We start from the raw sequence: 21,531 nt of genomic DNA, 5'->3' as shown, positions 1-21,531 counted from the left end.
TCTTCACATTTGTAAAAATCTCCACCTCTGCTTTTTGAAGAACTTTCTGTTCTTTCAGAGGAAGGTCTAATGATGAAAATTAGTTTACTTTATTTTGTGGGAAAGAGAAGCATTCCCTGTCAAGCACAGAATGGTTTGACCATAGCCTGGAGTGTAGGCAATAGCCCACAGCAAAATATGCCCCATGTGTCTCTTGGCTGAGTTACTGACCTGCTATTTAACTTTGGGTGTGTCATTTTACTTTTCTTTATCTGTGCTTTCTCCCTTCTTTTTCCCCGTCTTGACTGTTTTGTTGGTGGCTTTTAAGCGCTGTGAGTAGAATCCCAAATTTTGCAGTAAGTGTGAGCTCAATGAAGTCCCAAACTCAGCTCTTTACTTTCTAGAGATCTACTTGGCTGGTTTAGGGTGCTTTGGACTAATTTGGTTTCATCAAATTCTTTTGAGAGTGGCAGGCACTGCTGGGTATCACACCAGGAGCTCAGTGCAAATTGGACCTCTATGTCTCATGTCTTACAGTTCTCTGGTGAGAGTGCTGAGCGAATGAAGAAAACATACGGCAAATTCTGTGGGCATCACAATGAGGCAGTAAATAACTTCAAAGATCTGTACTCCAAGGACAAGCGTTTTCAGGCATTTGTCAAGGTATGAACTGGTAGAACAGACATAGTCGATGGAAAAAGTATGTCCTTTCTGCACTCTGGTGAGCCTTTTGCTACCGAACTGAAATATCCATCTTTGTTCCTTAGAAAAAAATGAGCAGCTCCCTGGTGAGGCGCCTTGGGATTTCTGAATGTATCTTGTTGGTAACACAGAGAATCACAAAGTACCCAGTCCTTTTACAAAGGATACTGCAGTACACCAAAGGTAGGGACCAGTTCCTCTATTCTAAGCGTGTATTTATTCCTCTAGTGTAAATTTCTTGGATCCTTTTCAGCTGAAGCGGACTTTCTTAGAATAGACTGACTAGTCCAGTCATTACTGTCTCACACCACTGTGACGAGATAACTCAGTTTCATGTCTCCATTTAGGACTGGTTATTTGAGTTCCTTGATATAGTTGTTATAAGTCTGTCTGTAGCTAATTATGGAGCAACATGCTGCTTAGACTCTGAAGTCTCTCAGCTTGCTTTTTTTTGGTAACGGCTAAAATATGTGATTAGTTTGTGAATTTCATATACTGTCTTATATACAAAGTATATTGGAATAGTCCCCAACCTCAGCCATATATGTGAAAGGTTTTGTGACACTTTCCTTAAGGGACAAAAATGCAGCCTGTCTCATGAAAGTATTAAAAAGTTACAATGCAAGAATTTGAGAGAGAGAAGAGGAAGGAAGGAAGTAAAACCAGGAAGTTAAACTACACAAGAATGAAGTGAAATAGAAGTGTTTCTCTTTCTGTTCAAAGAAAATGAAGTGGAACATGAAGACTTGACTCAGTCATTAAACCTCGTTAAAGATGTGATTGCTGCAGTCAATAGCAAAGTCAGCAATTATGAAAAGAAAATGCGTCTTGGTGAGATTTACAACCGGACGGACAGCAAGTCCATCATGAGAATGAAGAGTGGCCAGATGTTTGCAAGAGAGGACTTGAGACATCGGAAGCTCATCCGAGATGGGCCTGTTTCACTGAAAAATGCAGCTGGCAGATTAAAAGGTAAGACTATGCTGCCTTCTGCCAGGGGAGGATACAGCTCGCCTTGTCTCGCTGTAGGATTAGTCCTTAGATTTATTTATTCTTCTGCTTTGAGAGATTTTTGGCAGCAGCATTCCCTGTGCTGTCCACCCGCTTCCCATCACAGTGTTTCTGATTCCTTATATAGTTTCTGGGGTGATAGATAGCTGCTTTTCCTCCTGGTGACTGCGTGCCTGCTGAAGGCTTGTGTTGCAGTGACACCTCAGTGCGTTAGCCAAGGAGTGGAGTTGCTGGGGAATCCTTTGGGCCAGGATGGGGCTGCAGTTGCCCAGAGCAGTGAGTCAGATCGACGCGCCACGCTGCGCGTGTGCAGCGGTTCCCGGAAGCGTCCTTCGTGCATCTGAAACCCAACTTTCAGCTTCCCGCTGGCTCTGCCCGCCAGCAGCACTGCCTTTCCTTTGCTCCGAGACCTGCAGTAGGGCTGTCCAGGCTCAGCCTTACCATCCTGGTTTAAATGGAATGCCAGAGAGGTGTCCCAGGCATTTGTAGCTCTCGAACCTCCTGAGCTGCTGACATAAACTGTTCAGGAGAGGCTCTGGTGTCCCTGGAGCTGCTTCTTGTTTGGTCAGTGTTTTCTTGTTTTTTGGTTGTTATCATGTGGAAATAGTTTTTCTAAGGTGCTGTGCTCTGCTGAACACCGAAGTTCTCTACTGAAATTAAACACTAAATCTCCCAAGGCAGCCTTCAGCAGGGACTATGGCAGCAGTAGAGCAGACAGAGCTGTGTCTCAGGCTTGGCAGGAAGGCTGAGCTTTTCTTCTCTCACTCCAGCATCAACTAATTAAACCACCGTAGTTGGGCACGAATGGGGACTGGCAGCCTGGTGCCATGCTGTGCAGGGAGGCAGTGATAACATGAAATTCCATACTGGTTATGATTTATTTTGAGGCTTTGGAAACAGGAAGTTTACAGATGGTTTCTAGGCACCCAAGATGACTTTAGATGGTGGATGAAGCAAGTTATGCTGCTGTTGTGAAATCTTGTGATAACTACAGTCTGCATTTGCATTTCTAAGTCATAGAAATGCATAAACATACCTCCGTCTGTAGTGCAAGCTCCCAGCAAAAGCAGATCCTGCAGACAAGCTGCAGAGCCCAGGGAGAGTTGCTAGTTCATACATTCAGGCTATTTTGCAGGGTTTGAAATGGAGCACAAGGAAGTAGAGGAAGAATTTTTCTTAGAAGGTTTTAGCATATCCCCTCTAGCAAAGTGCACAGACGATAGAGAAGGGGGTCAAATGCCGACTTTTGCAAACCTCCCTGAGCTTGGAGTTCATTTCACAGCTTTGATTAAAGTTTCATGGTTCTTTTATCTTGAACGGATCCTGTCTTCCCAAAACTGAATGGAAGGAATTACCCACGGGATGATTTAACTTTTTGGTTTGCTTCCTGTCTGTCACAAGATTTCCCAAGTACATTACACAAAACCTCTTTGTACTGAGGGCTCTGGGTGGGGCATTATACTTGGTAGTTGCTGTGCAACTTTATGATATGTCATTAGGAGACTTGGAAGGCTGTATGTGTACTCTGGGAAAAGGCTGTATTCTGATTTAAAATTCTCTGTTGGCTTGAAGTGTTTCCTTCTCCCGTGAAAGAAAGCCAGGTCCTGCATCTCACTCAGGCTCTGTCAGCTCCCCTTGGAGTCAGCAAGAGTTGTATTTGTCTGTGAGCAGAATTAGAGGTGGCTCCTGAAGTCAGTATTTCCTGGGAAAGAAACTGCAGCTGACAAATGTTGTTATTGCATGATAATTTACACTCCGCAAACCACTCATCAAGAGAACCATAAAACCCCAAACTTCCTGTGCAGATATTTTGCTCAGGGGCTAAAATACTGATTGTTTGAGAAAACAGGGCTTCTATTCAGTATGCATCTCTAGCTTTCACTGTTATGCCTGAGTCCTAACTGTTAGAAAGTATGCGGCTGGAGAGGAGCACCCCTGCTCGGACAGATGAGAGAAAGCCCTGCAGGTTTCCCAGGTACCGTTGTGTTCTGCTTAACGTGAAGTTGGTTCAGAGCTACCCTGACCAGGCTTCTCCAAGAGCTGCCCCTGCCTCTTCTAACTGGGAGGTTGAGCCTGCTCCCAGGATTTGCAGAAACAGCCCTACTGCTCCCCAGCACTGGTGTTAATAAAAGAAATGTGTTTTGGGGTGGGTTCCATGGTTATACTCCACTGGTATGCTTTTTCTTTTGCAGAAGTGCAGGCTGTTCTCCTCTCTGACATGCTCATATTCCTTCAGGAAAAGGACCAGAAGTATGTCTTTGCCTCACTGGTAAGGCTTCAACGTTTTCTCCGCCTTCCTTTTCTTACGTGAGAGACTCTTGATGTGTGTTGTGCAGCGAAGCCAGCCATTGCCTGCTAATCAACTTAATTTTCTTGCTTATAACATTTTCGTTTGCTGAGCAGACTCCATTCTTTTTGACTGGAAAACATGTCTACGTGCCCCACCTCCCCTTTCTGCAGTGCCTTGGCACAGCTGGTAATTGGCCCTGAAAACCTGCCTGTCACTCAATACACTTACTCCTTTTCAGTTTGTGCAAACTGAAGCAGTGATTGGGGTGGGAGGGGGCAGGGAGATAATGCAAACATTATAAAAATGAATCTTAGCAGAAGGAGATGTCCTAATACATTGTGAGCCACTATGGGGTGTGGGGGGTGAAATGCCACTGCAGTAAATTTAACAACAGCTTGAAAATAAATGTCAGAGAAATGTATTTGTAATGCACAAGACCAAAAACATTAGCTTTTGAAGGCAGGCCTCATGAAAGGGCTTAGGCACACTGACCTGCTAAAGCAAACCTGGTACCTCATTGAGTCTGTTGGGGCTGTACCTTGCAGGCATGGTCTAGACTGGCTAAACCTTGTGACCTTTCCACTCTTTGAACATTTTGAAAGCTAATAATTTGTTATTCCAATTCCACCAACAATCTGCACAGACTCAGTGCCCTACACAGGGGCAGTCGATTTGCACACAAGTCCTGCTAGTGAACCGCTACCAAATCACCCCAGCTGTAGCATCCTGTAGAATGCACAAATGGGCTGACTCATATGCAAGTGGCAAGCAGCAAAGGGACGTTTTAACTGAGCAGGCTCATCACACAGACACCATAGCACACAGTGAACGTCATCTTACACACAAGCTTTCTCCATCATAGGAGTCAGCTACGAGCTTCTGGGAACAGCAGAGGTTTTGTGGGATTTGGAAACAAGATGTTACTCTGTTCTTGGGAGTGATCGTGAAGATAACGTGTGTGAAGCAGGCACTAGCAAGCTGCACTAAGTTTAAGGAGCTGTGATATTAATGACAAAGAAAGTGTGGGCAGGAGGAGATGAGATCAAAGGTCTGCTGGAGTCAGAGCAAAATATGGTAGTTTGCAAAACCACAAAGTCAATTTTAAATTAATTCTTTGTTGAAATGGAACAAGGTGAAATGGCTTTTCCTACAGAACTGATGGAGGAAAGCAAGTGCTTCCCTGTTCTTTGACCCCATTAAAATGATTTATTTTTTTAATTAGCCAGTAGGTTCAGAAAATGTTTACAACCTGAGAGAGATAGCATTATGGTTATTGGGACCGTTTCAGTGCTAGGTTATGTCTGGGAACTAGCACTGTTCACCTTCCTCACCTGTTTCTTTCTATCTGAAGGACCAGAAATCCACTGTGATCTCTCTGAAGAAGCTGATTGTACGAGAAGTGGCTCATGAAGAGAAGGGTTTGTTCCTGATCAGTATGGGTGTAAAAGATCCTGAAATGGTGGAAGTCCATGCCAGTTCCAAAGAAGAGCGTAATGGCTGGATACAGATCATTCAAGACACAATGAACACCATGTAAGCTACCAAGCTGTTCTTGCCAGGCAGGTGGTGCACGTGGTCATGTTCTGGTAGTAATTGAGACATGTCTCTTGTCCAGGGATAGAGATGAAGACGAAGGAGTCCCTTGTGAGTCTGAGTTTGAAAAGAAGGTGTCAGACGCAAAAGTGAGAGGATTGAAAGGTAAAATCCTGCCTGGGACAGAGCTGGGGAGCAGTTTTTTAAAAACTTACAGGAGTTGTGTTGGGTTTTGTGGCTGAACTATGAGTTTTTTCAAAGAAGTGAAAATCCTGCATCCAGCAAGTAATTGCCATCCCTGTTTGCCCCTCACCTTGCTCGCGCTGTTTTTTTTCTGAGCCTGCTGGATGCTGTCGCTGTGCAGGATGGCTCAGGGCACGCTCGTATCACGAGGTTCCACTAGATGGGGCCAGTATCTCAGTAATCGCTCAGTTTCCTTGCCAAAGCTTTTTATTTTCTGTCTTCTCTGCTCACTGTTCGCCCCCACAGAACAGCTTCAGCAGAAGGATAAGCAGATCCTCCTCTTGCTGGAGGAGAAGTCTAAGATCTTCCGGGACATGGCAGACAGTTCTGTGCAGGAGGACATGCCAGGCTCCAGGCTGCTCTTCAGAGCCAACACAGAGGAGGCACCAAAAGGAGAGGCCATTATGAAAACTGCAATAAATGAAGGTGGGCAATGATGGGTGACACGTTAATTACACTAACCAACAGACCCACCTTCGGTGAAGCCATCAGTCTTGGAGCACCAGTTTTGCAGGGGAAGTTTTCTCTTTGTCAGAATAATAGCACAGATAAGGAGATATTGCTACTCAAGGAGTTGTCTCAGGGACAGGCAGCGAGGGTCAGGAAAGGAAGCGGGTATTGATGGCTGTTGAAAGAGGGCAGAAAAGAAGTCAGCACTGAGAACAACCATGTCCTGAATCTGCACTGGGGACAGCGGCAGTGCGGGATTTATCCTTGGCTGAAATCTGGACCATCCAGGCTTTTGTTGTGCTTCAGTCTCAGCCAGGTATGGGAGCAGGGCTCAGGGTCCAGGAGGCACTTGTGGTGCCAGCAAGAGACAAGCAAGTCTGTTGACAAATGCAAGGGTAGATTGAAACTGGGGCAACTTTCTGGTGTGATTTTTGGAGAGGTGACAAATTATTAAGTGCTGTTGTCAGAGCATAGCAAGGTTGCTTGGAGGAATAGAGGGAGGTGTGTAAGCCTGTGCAGAGCTCCAGGAATTGGAGTTAATGGTCAGACAGACTTGAGTTTTTGCAGGGAGAATGCATACTGTTTATATAATTGTCATAGAAACATGGTTTCTTAGTACAACAAAGCATATGGATTTCTCACCTGAGCTCAGGCAGGGATGAAAATAGCTCAAGAAGCCTGAAGTGGTCTTTAACAGAGATACCATTGCTTTTTATCAGTTGAACTGCTCCAAGACCTGGTGAACAGGAGCCTGGGCACTGCCCTCGGGCAGCAGGTCAGCAGCACTGCCATGGAACAAGAAGGAGGAGTTGGCCCCATCTCTCTCCCTAGAAGGGCAGAGACTTTTGGAGGATTTGACAGTCACCAGATGAATGCCTCCAAGTGTGAGTACTTACGCATGTGCACATCAGCATTTGTTAATAATACATAAAGTCATCAGAGCCTCTTACTTCAGAAGGACTCCAGCAGCTGGTGATTTGGTTTTGCAACTCCTCTGCATTAATAGTTGATAGATTAAATAGCAGATTAGAAAAAAAGTGCACGTACTGGTGGAATGATGGTTGTTGAGAACCTGTGGCTACGTGAGGATTAGGCATCTGAGCTCTTCATTGTTCTCTCTTTGTGCTCTCTCTAAATTGTCCTTACTCTTTACTTGCATGCTTCACGAAAGCATTTGGCTTGTTAATGAATTAGTGTCTTTGTGTTCTTGTTGTAGTATCTGCAGCTCTGTTCTTCGTTGTTCAGTTATCTTCCAGCAGGAGCCTGGTGCTGTTGCATTTGCAAATGGATGAGGATATTGCTGAATCAAGCACCTTCTCCCCTGCTCTGCTCTCACTGCATTTGTGTTCCACATACAACTGCATGTGTTATTCCTGTAATTAAGTCTCTCCCAAACAAATGTGTGAATATTTATTTCAGCTGCATAGTTGGCTGCTTCCCAATGCTCTCTTTCTTTGCCTTTAGTCATCAGAAACTTCCCTGTCCTCAAATTCCTTTCTCTGTGGTCTCACTCACACTCCCAATACAGCCAGTTTTGCTGCGCTAGTGTCTGTCTCAGCATTGGGATCGTTGGACCTCGTCTGACCTTCTGCATTAAAGGAGCAGTGTTAGCTCCAGACAGTCAGACATGAGAAGTATGTAGAGGTTTTCCCAGCTCTATAGGAAAGCTGCAAAGCCTTCCACAGGCCTTGTTATCATAATGACAAATATATTCACGCTGGAGGGGTTTGTTTAGGGTTTTGCCTCTCTTCTGTTCCAGTGATGAATAGGACAACCTCGGGCTGTTCATTGCCCAGCTCTAGGTTTTCTGTAGAAATGTCCTCTTTTGAATTAGATTGTAATTCAATAGTTGCAGGGTCTTGGGAGAATTTGGGAAAAGAATGCAAGGCTTGTTTGTTCAGCTGGAGGCTGGGAGGCATGAAACCTGGCTTTCATCTCCAGTTCTTCTGTTCACAACCTGTGCAACCTTGGGCAAGGCTTATAACCTGACTCCCCTTCGTTCTCCCCTCCAGCAAAGCAGAAGGAAGGTGTTTCCTCCTGCAAAGAGGTGGAAGGTCCGAGGACGTGGCGCAGGAGAGAAGGTCTGTTAGGAGGACTTGAGGGTCAGCCTTTAATAGCAAAGCCTGCCTGGGGGATGGTGGGAGGAGAGCATCCTTGCACTAGGTCTTCCACGTTGCTTCAGATACACGTGTCTGTGAAGTCATTTATCATTAAAACAATGGCAGTAAGGAGGTTACCAGTGCAGCTGTGGATTTTCCCCATGGGCTACATCTCAGCTGGCAAGGGGAGTGCAGGAGTCTTGGCAAGAGCTAGAGGACCAAAGAGCCCTGCAACTCCTTTGCCTCCGTGAGCAGACGAACGTGCCCTTGGGTGCAGGAGGTGGAGAGTTGCAGCCCTCTTGGCCCCACAAGTCAGTTCAGTCCTGCACCGGAGCACTGATACGAGCCATCCAGGGGGAAGCTAGAAAGAGAAGGCCAGTGTCCTTTGAAGATACAGGTTTCTGATAACTAAGACTAAGCAGAAATTGTTAGCATAAAATTACACAGGGTATTGCGCAGCAGTATCTGACCCAGCTGTAAAATGCACTTGCACAAAAGGCATTGAAACTATACCTGCAATAATATACCCTGATATGATACTGCTGTTGTTCTCCATCTGCTCTTATTCTGCCTCATGTCTTCTCAGCAAGTATTCTTTGGTAGCAGACAGCAGTGCAGGGGCTAGACAGAGCACCAGTTAAGATGAGTGTGATGCATTTATCAGCATGTTGTCTGAAACCAAAGTCAGTTCTAATCTGAATTCACATCCACTTTATCTGGTGGTGCTGACGTGTTCTGTATATGTAGGGAGCAAATGCATTTAGTTAAAGTGTCAAGAGCTCTGTGTCCCCTTTTGTGAAACATGTGAGTTTCATGCATTAAATTTCTCAGATATTAATAAGTTCATCTGTGGCTTAAAATGATGAATAACCAGTGTCAATGCTGGCTTCTTCCTTTAGGTGGAGCGAAAGATGAAGGCGAAGATGCTCAGGACCTTCGAAGAACAGAGTCGGACAGCATTTTAAAGAAGGTATCGCTTGATTTATCTGCTGCCACTGAGTTCAGATTTCAAGAAAGTGACAATTCTGGTCTTGAAAAATGCCTGAATTTCTTGACAATTAGATGTATCCTAGTAAGTTAAAAATAAAACAAAATTGGAAGTATGCAGCCAAAAACACTTAGCTGTAGCTAAAATTCTGACTTGAAAACCATTGCAAATCAGTTGTATTCCTTTGTGGCACAGGTTATCTGCCATCTGTCTGCAGATCAGCTAAAGCATGTGTTTAATTATGCATCGTTATTGAAATGATAAGGTCAACTATAACCTTGCACCTATTCTGCTGTGGATCAATCCATCATACAGTTACAAAATGATACCTAATTAACATTTTATTTTATGTGATTTTAACTTGCCTAAAAAACATGCATGAATTCTCCCAGAATGAAAGATGGGGGTGGGGGTTTAATGTGTCTGTCATTAGTTCAGCTTCAGAACACATTTGCTGTGATTTCTCATTTGTCCTCTTATTAAATCTGCGATCTTTTCGTAGGGTGGAAATGCTAATCTGATGTTCATGTTGAAAAGAAATAACGAGGTAAGAATTGATTCTATTTCTCAGCTGTTTCCTTAATTTAAGTGGCAAGAGAATTTGTCTCAATAGGTGATAATGTGGAAGAAAATACATTTCATTTGCTGAAGCGCATGTAGACTTTTAAATACATTAAGCTGAACCCACTGTGTCATTTATTTGTTTAACCTTGGATGTTCAGACAGGGAATTCACTGATTGTCATCTGCTTGCCAGCAGGATGATACGTGCTGATTATAAGCAGCAAGGGTTAATTACCACTCTGATGCACAGGGCTGTATTTATTGTGCATCTGCAGACAGAGGGAGTTTAATTTTATGTTGCAGGTGCAGTGAATTGGGACAATTAGATTTCTATTCTCCCTTTGATACACATTCATAACTCCCAATTAGCATTAATGGCAGAATGAGAAGCAGTTTTCTTAATACTGGCTATCACACCACTATTGCAAATTCTGTGGTGGTTTGTCATCTTCTTCAAAATAATTGAAGGATATGAGAGATTCACAGAAATTTTTAGCTAGGCTAAAAACATATTTAGGGTTAGGGCATCGCTCTAAAGTCACTCGCTCTGTATCGATGCACCATGTGTTCACATTTACCTGTGTTTTCAGAGAGCCTCCATGAGCACACCTGCTGCACTTGTGTGCCTGCTGTATTGCAGTTTTTCTGTCTAAAGACAGTGGGACTTGAATGGGTCAGCCAGGGGTGGAAGAGTACAAAGAGTCCACATCCATTTTAAGATTTCTTCTTTTTTCACCTCTTGAGGTTCTCTCCCTGAAATCTTTTAAGTGAACTGCTGGGCTTCATCATAGTTACTCCGCTTGTTCTTGAACAAGCTGATGCTGTGGGGAATGGTTTGCAGAGACAACCTGGGAGTTCCCACGAGGTCTGTGCTTCTGCAGACATTTTCTCCCGTGCCACACTGACAACTAGGAAAGTGAGGAAGATTGGGCCAGGCACCTCTGAGAGATGTCCAAGAGATGTTATTTATGTACTGGGGGATGACAGTCATTGCAAGTGCAGAATGAGAAAAACAAAGGTGTAGAGGGATGGCTACACAGCTTGCCAGACCCACTGGTGGGTCACAGTGGAAAAGGAAGGGTGCTTTACGCGTACCCTGGCACCCAGTTGGATCTAATAGCAATGCTTCTGTTTTCTCGCAGCAGGTCCTCCAAACCATTACCAGCCTCCATAAGCTGCTCAGTGCTTTGCAGGTAGGCTTGGCCCTTCGTCCTGCTTTTGCATGCTGCTTGCCTGAACTGCACATCCTGCCCGCCAGCAACAGCCACTCGTGCTTCGCCCCCCATCTCTCCTTCCCCTTTGCCTGTCGCATCCCTGTCTGACTGAACACCCTGCAGGTGGCTTGCAGGCAGGGTGCTGACACGTCCTAGGAATGAGCTGCTGCCTGAATGAACTGGTGCTCACCTGAATTTGGGAAGCTGCTGGGGGAGATCCTCTGTCAGCATCCTCTGGTAGCCCAGCCGAATGTGAATTTGGTGGGCAAAGATCGATAAAGCACCCTTGGTTTTCAGGGATGGAGCCTCTCTTTGTGGAGAAGGTGCTGCAGTGATTTGTGTCCCCTCTCTCCTAGGGCGTCGTGCTGCAGCAGGACACCTACATCGAGGACCAGAAGCTGGCTCTGAGTGAGAGGGCTCTGACCCGAAGCTTCTTCCGGCCGACCTCACTGCTGGAGCAGGAGAAGCAGCGCAACCTGGAGAAGCAGCGCCAGGAGTTGGCCAACCTGAAGAAGCAGCAGACACAGCACCAGGAGGAGAGACGGAGGAGAGAGAAGGAGTGGGAAGTCCGGGAGAAAGAGCTGGCAGAGCAGGAGGCCCACCTGGCCCAGCGAGAGGAGCAGGTCCAGAGAGGGTGGCAGGATCTGGAGCGGGAGCGAGAGGAGCTGCAGGTGAAGAAGGCCTCCTACCAGCTCGACCTGGAGAGGCTTCGCATGGCGCAGAAGCAGCTGGAGAGGGAGAAGATGCAGTTCAAGCAAGACATGGAGCGTGTAGCTCAAATGCGGCAGGAACCTGACCACAACCAGGTGAATGATGCCAACGACCGGGCTGCTGGGGAAGCCGTGGGCTGCTGGGGAAGCCATGCCCTGCAGGGAGCTTGTGGCCAGCTCCTGGGCCAGCTGCAGGCCAGCAGCCCAGCCCTAGACATGCAGGGCCTGGTATTTAAACCTGGCTCCTTGCACGTGATGTGCGGTGCTGCATTTCAGGCATCTCCAGAGCTGCTGAGGCATTGCCAGTGTTGAGGCAACATGGTGTGTTCAGGATGCCTGGTCGGTCCTGAGCAGTAGGTGGTTACAACAGCCTGAGCTCTGCCTGCTTTTCTGTGCCGTGTGTTGGTGGATGGTGGAGCAGAGAAGATGCCCTAGGCAGTCCCAGGAGGTCAATACTGCCTTTGGCGTTGGCCCTCACCCCGTGGGGGCTGAGCTCTGGGGAATGCTCAGGCACATGAGACATCCTTCTCAGAAACAGCCTGAGCATTGGGTTACCTGCACCCTCCAGCTGTCATGAGAGCCACTTGTGAGGCTGATAACTGCAGGGACGGCTGTTTGTACACCTACATCCATCTCCAAAAGCATTCTCTATCTGGCAAAGAGATGGCCATTGTCCCTGTCCTGAAGAGACTGCGCACCTGCAGTCTGGTCATGAGCAAAAGTCTCCGGCTCTGCTGCAAGAGGCTTCTGGTGTCTGGCTGCTCACAACCAGAAAGAAAAACCCCCACACAGATCCTGCTCTCTGCATTTTCCAGCAAGCTAGGGTTTATTTTCTTATAACTGCACAGCAGTCTGGCTGAGGAGAGCAAGCATCCGTTGGCAAAACATGGGCTGAATTTGATCCTTAAGCCTGTTGTTGAGATCATTTGTTTGTTTGTAACTCACTAATTCTGAGTGTAATTTGCTTAGAGCTGTAGCAGAATTAGTCTATAAATGTTGGATTGCGGAATGGAAATGATTTTGGGTGCCTGAACGGACTGATTGCGGAGCTCAGCAGTGAGCTCTGAAAAGCAAATCATCAGAGGGGGGGTTTGCTCCCTCCCACCCTGGTTCCTGATCAGGGCAGAAGTTTTCCGAGCACACGGTGAAGCTGTTCCAGTATCAAACACACGTAGACATGCAAGGGGGATGGATGCTATGGGAGAGGCTGAGAGGTAAAATAACTGCAAGGCCTGGGGGATTAGGAGAAGGAAGCACCTTTTCGAGTCAGGTATCTTACTGACATTTCAGAGCTATTAATAGAGGGTTCAGTAAGGCTTTGTTGAGCTGTTGTTTTGATCTTCCCTTTGAATGTGCAGGCTCAATTACATCCTGAGACAGCCGTTAGGGGAAAAAAAAAAAAATCAGGAAAAATGTTTTTGCTTTCATCTTTTGCTTGGGGAGGCTTCCTTTGACACATGCCGCTCCAGTGCTGTGTGCTGGCGTTGCCCTGCCGGAGAGGCACGCTTCTCCTTGGCCTTCTGCCACCATCTGTGTGCATGAACGATGCAGGGTGAGTCTTGGTATCGAGATCTTAGAGAATATTTGCCCTTGGCTTGTTGATACATAGCATAGTACATGTAAGAGCAAAAGATAGTGGAGAGTTACTATTTATATGCCTAGTTTCTTCGTCTTAAACAGAGAGGGCTCCTTCTCTCATTGCTTTGCCAGGATGGAGAACACTTTTAAGAAGGTTAATGGGCTGGATGTTCACAACTTCTGTCTGTATGAGTGGCCTGGGACACACCTTCCCTATCCAGGTTTTCTGCTAGCCTCTTTCATGCCCCAATGAAACACTTTTCTTTTCCTTTACAGATTTCAAATCTACATGAGAAGCTTGCGAGAGTCCCCTCCCAGTCCAGCATCGATGACTCCTCCAAGCAGAAGAGCCCTTCCCTTCCTAAACAAGGGCACTTTGATGCAGAACTGTCTGTCTCCCCCAAAAGGAACAGTCTTTCAAGGACACACAAAGAGAAAAGCACTTTCCATTTGCTTAGCACAACAAACCAGACTAACAAGGCAGCTGAGGAACAGCCCCAGATGCCTACCCGCCTCTTCAGTTTAGCCAAACCAAAGGAGAAGAAGGAAAAGAAGAAAAAGGGCAGGGGACATCGCTCCCAACAGTCTGGTGAGTGTCAGGGCAGGTCATACGTGTGTTTTCAGGGTTGGTGACCTGGCTTTTCCCTCCAGCCAGTGAACTTGCGAAAGGCACAAAATCCATCCTTGAATGTGGATGGTAACACAGGGATGGAAAAGATCAGGTATGATGAGTGGTGTTCCTAGCTTGAAGCGGTCTTCTGTGGGCTTTTCTGCCTGTTCTGCAGCTCCTGGGGTTGTCAGAGGGGCGCACTCTGCTCCATGCTCTTTTCCTTTCCCATCCCATCCTGAGCAGTCTCCACAGGCTGGATTCCCCCTTTTATTTTTTAGCTTGCTGTGCTTTGAGGAGGAAAATGTCCTGCTTCAGTGTATGTGCTTTCAGGAGGTGCTGCTGGGCTGCTTCTGGCTCTTGCAGCCCCTGCGGCATTGCTGTCTGCTTTAACTCTGCTGTAGTTTGGAAGTGATACCCACAACCCTTCCGGTGGCCTCTCCCTTTCGCTTCAGCTGGTCTGTCTTGTCTCTTGATCTGAAAAAAAAGAAAAAATGCCGGGTTTTTTTCCTCTGGTAGTTTTGCATCCATCCCCTTAGGACTCAGTTCTGCACCTCAAACCTCTGACCCACATGAAATTTGATCTCACGCCCTCAGATGACCGGCTTATCCGTATTAACTCTCTGGTGTTTTCCAACTTGTGCACAGGCAAGCTCCATAATTCCAACATGTGTTTTCATGGTACCTTGTCAGGGAACTGGACATCTTTTAAGGTGCCCAGTGGATTGAGCAGCCAGTGGGGTTTCCATGTGCATGGAGTCCCGCTCTGCCAGCTGTATTCCTGTATTCCCATAGTGATTCCCACCTGTTTTTGTTTTTGGTTTGTTTTTTTTTTTGTGCTGCAGATTCTCACTCATCAGAAGCACCTCCAGAGGGTGAGGAGATCTTCTGCTGAGCACGGACGGTTCTATAGGTCACTCTCAGCATTGGTACAGTGGACATCTCCCTACCCGCTCCACAGCACGCTGCTGGTGCCTGCAGCTGACAAGCATCTGGAGGTTTTAAATAAAACATGTTACAAAGTCTGTTAAGTGGTGGGAAAGGGCCTCTCTCCTGTGGTTTTGCGTGAATTCTCACCAGAGAGACTGACTGCGTGGCAAATAGTACCACCTCTCTGTGCCAACTTTGGGTTAAATGGATTGGGATAGGTGTTTTCTGTCTCTCCTTACTGCTAAAGGATGGGAGAACATAGCCTTAAGGGGTCTGTGCCTTCAAATTCCCCTTTTCTGGGGAACGTAACCAAAACCAAGCATTTAGCAAAAGATTGAGACTCTACAAATGGTGCGTACACACTGGCATATATAGATATACTGTATATATATACATATATGTATCTATGTATCCACTGGGATATGCTTACAGTCTGTACAGCCAAGCTTAGCTCGGCCCATGGGGATAGATGATACCTGATGACTTTCAGGGAGCGTGTAGATATTAAATATCTTGCTCTTACTGCTCCAATTGTAATGCCATTGACTTGCACGCCCCTTTTGTGCTCATGGTATATGGACTGTTTGGTTTCAGAAAGGTACTTTACACCAGGAAGCAGCAACAGCATTCAAAAGAAAAATTCGGAGGAAAATAATTCTAAAGTAATTCCAAAAGATTTCCATGGGGCAGAGGATTTAAATGTCAAACTGTTTCTAGAATCAAACAGAACGTCTGGATATATTTAAAACGATGCAGAAAAGAGAAGTTCAGTAGGCTTGTAAGGCAGCCCCAGGGAGCCAGAACAGACAGTGTTCAAGTGGGAACAACTCTAAGCAATGTTTTTTTACACAATCTCTTTGAGCTCCAACTCACTCCTTCCCTTCCCCTAAGTAAAGATAATTTTTTTTTTCCAGACTACAGTTCTCCAGTTGCATTTGATATCCCTTCACTACAAGCCTGATGACTTACTTGCTGAAAATTGGCTTTTAGGGACTTTTGTTCTGTTATTTGTATTTTTCTTCCCCCACTTTTTGTGTTACCATTGGGCTCCTGTTTCTCTGAGTTTTGTCAGCTTCCCTTGCTCATTTCTAAGACAGAATGAGACAACAGCAATTTCAGAGCACTTCAGTGAGACGTCGCAGGTCAGGGGCTGAGTGCTGTGCGCAGAGTGAACTCCAAAGAGGCAGCTCCTAGTCCCTGTGCCTGTACAATACCATGCACTTATTAACCATTTCTGGGGAAAAGATATATTCTCCCTGACAAAACCACTGTGGTACAGGTCCAAAGGTCCAGTGTGTCAGGTCCTTTTCCATCCCCGTGGGCTCTAGGGTGAAAGTGTCCGTGCGTCCCCGTGTCGCCGTCAGCAGAAGGGGAAGGTCCGAGGGCAGCTCTCGCTGTGCCGACTGTGAGGTGTTTGTACAGCTGCTGAATACAGGGATGTGTGCAGCGGGGGAAGAGAAATGCAGCGAGCCAAACTTTTTTCAAAAATTACTGTTCTTCCAAACCCTCTCAGGGGAATTGCCCAGGCGGATTTGTAAATGGTAACAAGATGCTATCGGCTTCAAAATAGCTCAAAGGTTTGCTCAGAGTTTGAAGCTGTCAAGTGCATTTCCTTTCTTACCAGTTTTTCTTTAAAAAAAAAAATTTCTCTTCTTGCACTATTGTTTGGTTTTAATTTGTTCTCTGGCTTCTCACAAGCCAGTAACACGCAGCAGTTTTCAGAGTTAGGTGCTGATGAGTATCAGCAGCGTTGATGGTGAGGTGGATGCTTAGACTGGTCTGTCTTGGTTCAGTGCAGGAATCCTAAACCGCCTGCTTGCTTTTGAAGCTCTCTAAACTATTAAGACTCAAAAAAAAGAAAAGAAAAAAAGAAAAGGTTTGAGATTTATTTTTGGGGTTTTTTTAAATATTGTTTGGTGCTTGTACTGAATTGCAAGCAGGGCTTGCAAAAAATATTTATCTTTCTGTTTATTTGAAAGAGTTCTTTTTTTTAAAAGTTTACTTGGTTTTATTTTTTTATTTCTTTTTACTTTTTATTTTTCTTTTGTTTGGGGGTTTGAGGGGTGGTTTTGTGTGTGTGTCCCCCCCCCTTTTTTTTTTTTTTTTTTTTTCTTACCAAAAGATTGGTAAACCAAATGTTCTTATCTCCCTGGTTCCTACAAAACCAGGGTTTGGGCAGCGCTGCTTTGCAGCCTGTGCCATGCCCAGAGTTACACAATTTCAACTGAGAGCTTTCTTTAAGACAGAGCATCTTTGGGCCAAAAAAAATCTGGAAAAAGAAGCAGTGACTTGAGACAAGACTCCTCCTATCAGTTAGTTTCCTTGTTTAAATGTTTTGTTTAGGTTTTCTCATACTCCTTGGAGGCAAAGGAAAAAGCAAAGCACGGAGCATCTTGCAGTGATGTGAGGTTGCTTCTCTGGAGAGATACAAGCAGCTCCTGAATCCAAAGGGAGATAAAAGAGGCATGTGCTGGTGTTGTGGTGTTACCTTTTTCATAAGAAACCCACCAGTTTCAGAAAATAACTTCTGCCCCGCTATTGATACATCTGCAAAAATGAATGTGCCGAGCTGAAATTTTTGGAAACCAAAGCAGTGCATGGCTCATTTACTGTTGCGTAAACACAGATCAGGTCCCCGGTATTTCTGAAAGTTCCCCTCAGTCTGTAATAGCCTTTGCCAATATGAGCTTTTCTTTTTAGCCCACTGTCTTTTCTCCACTCCCAGCACATCTTGAATTTGCAACATGGGAACGTCCCGTGGCTCTGAGAAGGGCATCCAAAGGCCCAGGGTGGCAGGGCTGAGTCGCTTCCTGGCTTGACTGTCTCTGCTGACCTGCGCAAATCAAAAAAGAACAGTCAGTGCCCTAAGTGAAAATAATATTGGCTAAGTGATCTCCTAATGTCCCCATGATTCCCTGTCAGAGAAACTATGGGCATGAGTCAGAAATACACAGACCAGAAATACTGCATATCAAAGCTGTTTGTGTCTTTCATTCTGGTGGGCAGACCTTTGTCCCTGGAGGATGTCTGTTACTGTATGATTCACTTCTTTTGAATGAAGCCTTTACTCCCACACTGCTTCCCCCTTCTTTCACCTTTAGGAAGGTGAGGGCTTGTTTTTTATCTCTTTAGTCTTTTACTTTTCCCCCTCTCAGGTTTTCTTTGGAAAGGCTTGGCATAGGTTCCCAGGGTTGGATTCCCACTCTGATCCCTGCAGGTTACGTAGGGTGGTCTGCTTGAGTATGGTCCCAGTTTTACAGCACCGGAGCTTTTCCTCTGCCTGGCCTTAAAACTACATTTGCTTCAGTTTCACACCTGGCATCCTTCCTGCAATTGTTGAAAGCATTTTATTTCTTCAGCACAGCCTGACGCTGTCTCTGGTTCCCAGAGACAGTCTCTTGATCCAGTCTGGAGTAACCAAACCCCCCATTCTGCACTAGATTCCTGGGACACAGAGCAGGTTCAAAGATGTCTGTGCAAAACTCCCGTTGTTGGAGGGAGAAGAGGACCCAGCAGAGGCTCTTGGAGCTTTTTTTGCTACTGTTTTATGGAGGGGAAAGATCAGATTTTCTTTTCTTGGGCTTTTCTTTGCCTGTTCTTTATCACTGCCCAACAGAAGGTGTTTTGGTGACTGAGGAAGTGGGAGTGTGGGCTCAGATGAAGTACAAAAGTGGTCAGTGTTAGCTGGAGGTGCCAGAATACCCCAGCAAGAGAGAGCAGCTGTAGCAAATGGTGTGAGACTCTGTGGAATTGTGTGGGGTAGGCCTTAGCTTCTTTTAAATGAAGTGATCATCTCAACATGTAACTTGATGTCAGGTTGATGCCATAAAGCACTTTAAATGGAACTGGTCTTGTCCCTTTTCATTTTGGTTATGTGGAGACAATCAGCTTTGCTATTGCTCCCCCCCTCTGCACCCCCAGAAAAATCTGAGCAGCAAGTAGGTATATTCCTGGTTTGGTTTGGCTTTGCCCCAGGAGAGGAGGAAGGGCCAAGCTTTTTGTATTATTTTTAGACCAAAGTGGGTGTGAATCTTGACTGCAGTCCCACTGCAGATAGGGTGAGTGGCAGGACCAGAGGAACTGGCTTCTGATGGCTCAGGTATATCCCCCGGGAGAGCCCATGCTGGCTGGCATCATCATCACCTCCCTCACCACGGGTGCTGCTGCAGGGAGGGAAGCAGTTGTCCTGCCAGTGTTTTGCCCTCCACCTCCTTTTCCTTGGAGAAACCCAGGGCAAAGGAGGTGGGGGGATGCAGCCAAATAAGGGAAGTGAGGCCCTTTGTGCACTAAGTCATTTACTGTCCAGGCCGTTGGGAGAGCTCCCAGGTGCTATCCCTGGGGCAGGAGCTCTCACCGCCACTGAGGGTGGACCCTTCTTTTCACTCTGGAAGTTTGACCACTGCTGAGAAGCACAGTAATGCCGTTAGCTTGCGCGGACTTGTACTGCCTTTCAAAGGCAGGAACACCCATAGAGTCTGATGATCTTTGCACCTTCCTTGAGGCACTAGGATATCTCAAAGCTGTTGCTGAAACACCCAAATCCAGTCCTTCCAAATGCCACCGAGTCAGATGAGGTTCATCAGGTGCCAAATCCCAAGGAAGCTGTCTAGGATATCTGTGGCACGAGGCAAAGGAGGACTGGGCAGGGGGCACAAGAGAGTATCTGCTAAAATCCCACAAAACATTCCTTGTTAACCAGAAGTCTGGAAATTATTCTGCCTGCTGGCCAGGTTTGGGAATTTAACATAATTTAAGGCACCCTTTTAAATAAAAAACCTCCCCTACTGCTCATAACTCTTGCTTCGTTTGTCAGAAGGGGCAGCCATCGGTGATCAGTTCTTGATCCAGCGATACAGCTAAGTTTTAAAGATAGGCGAGCTGAACTGGCTTAATCTCGTACACCTCGTGCTCTTGAGTGATGGGAAGCGTAACACTAGCTCCCTTCCCACCTGCGTTTTCAGGGCTCGGTGCCCTTTCTTTCCACACGCGTTTCACTGACCCTGATGCTTTGCCCAGATATATTCAGCTTCCATTGCTTGGGGGGAGGGGGGAACAGGATAACATTCACTGCTTTGCATACAGCTATAAGCTTTGTATGTATTCAGGCTGTCTATAGGTATCCATCCTTTCCATGCTCTAAAGTATTTTACTATGTTCTTTATCAATATTAAACACTGACTCAAAAAAAAAAAATTAAAAAAAACAATGTCCAGTTCAGTTCGCCTATGGTTAAAGTTTAGCCTGATGTTTATTTTGTACTAATATGGAATGCACTTGAGTAATTCCCAGAGCGTTGAGGAGGTGTATTTTAATAACCTGATATACCTCTGCTTTTGGTTTGTTTCTTAAAAAAAAATAAAAAAAAAAATGCTTTGCATTTTCATGTTGAACCCATTAAAAAAAAGTTGAAAAAAAAAAAAAGTTGAAAAAGAAAATAGAAAAAAAAGGATTTAAAAAAAAAAAAGGGTAAAACCTAATTGCTGTATGTTAATTTGTAATTATGTAAAAAGTGAGCAGGTTATTGACTGTAAAATTCTTCAGTTTTTCTGTAACTTGCCAGAAACCATTAGGTTTTGTAACAAGCTTTTATTTATCTTCCTTTTTAGTTATCAGCATCAACCTCTTGTAAAGTCATTTTTTCCTCTAAATAAATTTGATTTTAAGTCTGAGTTTTCTGCCCGATTTATTTCCACACCTTTGGTATTTGTGCTGTTAACTTTGTTGCACCGAGGCTGAATGAATAGACGTGACCCCAACCTGTACTCAAATGTTTGCACTGCTTTTATCATCTGGAGTCCAGTCTGCACTCACTGGACTCTTATTTTCCTTCTCTTCTGCATTTTGCTGGAGGGCATATGGCCATAAGGATACTCAGCTCCTTGGTTTTTTTCCCCCCACACAGAAGGTTTTTCATCTTTTTACAAGAAGGGGAAGTGTCAGAGCCGTTATCAGCCACTTCAGCTCGGTAAGCTGAGATAAGTGGCAGTCTGGTGGCTGCGTGTGCTCTCTCATGGCATAGAGTTTCTGTAACCTGCTGAAATAGCTCCGTGTCTTCAGCACATCCTGGACACGGGGGGGGGTTTACATCATTTGGCTGAGGGAGCAAGAGATGCTACATCTCATCACAAGGATGGGGAGAGAAGGGGGGATGTTTGCGCCCACGGTGGGCTGTGCTTTATGTATTGCCCCATCCCCTGCAAGAGGAGGCCGCGCAGAAAGGCGGAAAGGCTGTGGTGAGCGTCCGGGTCCTTCCTCTGCCCGGGGAGGTGAAGGCCGGTGGTGATCCCAGTGCCTGCAGGCATCAGTCCAGGCAGAAGAGGGTGCCAGAAGTACAGAGCCGAGGGAGCTTTGCTCCGCAGTGCGATGAGGAGCCGGCACAGAGGACTACATGCCATGGCTGGAGTTTCTCTACCATCTCTTTTTTTTTTTTTTTTTTTTTTTTAACCCGTTAAACCGCTCACAGCTGCCCCTGTCCTGCATGAGACTGGAGCATCCTCCCCCCAGGAGGAAGGAGCAGGGAGACCTGCACCCTTCACCCTCTGCATATTGATTCTGAGGCAGAGGAACTGCTTCATTTCCATCTATTATTTCACTTGTTTTCAGAGGTGGGATAGGGAGGGCGAGAGGATGCTTG

The 21,531-nt window shown here is 45.8% G+C and overlaps 1 protein-coding gene across 7 annotated transcripts in view; it reads left to right on the top strand.

Annotated features, from left to right (window-relative positions):
* AKAP13 (A-kinase anchoring protein 13) overlaps positions 1-20,566 on the top strand; it is a 224,007-nt gene extending 203,441 nt beyond the window's left edge. For 5 of the 7 annotated variants that reach the window (XM_074917611.1, XM_074917615.1, XM_074917614.1 and 2 more), the window contains 14 exons: positions 517-642; positions 747-864; positions 1,405-1,653; positions 3,885-3,961; positions 5,334-5,515; positions 5,598-5,680; positions 6,005-6,184; positions 6,928-7,092; positions 9,207-9,277; positions 9,798-9,842; positions 11,001-11,051; positions 11,429-11,878; positions 13,637-13,949; positions 14,813-20,566. In XM_074917611.1, coding sequence (XP_074773712.1) covers positions 517-642; positions 747-864; positions 1,405-1,653; positions 3,885-3,961; positions 5,334-5,515; positions 5,598-5,680; positions 6,005-6,184; positions 6,928-7,092; positions 9,207-9,277; positions 9,798-9,842; positions 11,001-11,051; positions 11,429-11,878; positions 13,637-13,949; positions 14,813-14,862 — 2,160 coding nt within the window. In that variant the 3' untranslated portion in view covers positions 14,863-20,566. The remainder of the gene's footprint in view (positions 1-516; positions 643-746; positions 865-1,404; positions 1,654-3,884; positions 3,962-5,333; positions 5,516-5,597; positions 5,681-6,004; positions 6,185-6,927; positions 7,093-9,206; positions 9,278-9,797; positions 9,843-11,000; positions 11,052-11,428; positions 11,879-13,636; positions 13,950-14,812) is intronic. The other 2 variants (XM_074917612.1, XM_074917613.1) reach the window with 2 other exon arrangements.
* Positions 20,567-21,531: the final 965 nt, after the last annotated feature.

Source organism: Athene noctua, chromosome 13 (genome assembly GCF_965140245.1).
Source record: "Athene noctua chromosome 13, bAthNoc1.hap1.1, whole genome shotgun sequence".
Taxonomy (NCBI): Eukaryota; Metazoa; Chordata; class Aves; order Strigiformes; family Strigidae; genus Athene; species Athene noctua.
Note: the sequence above shows the minus strand (reverse complement) of the source record. Positions and strands in the feature narration are given on the sequence as shown.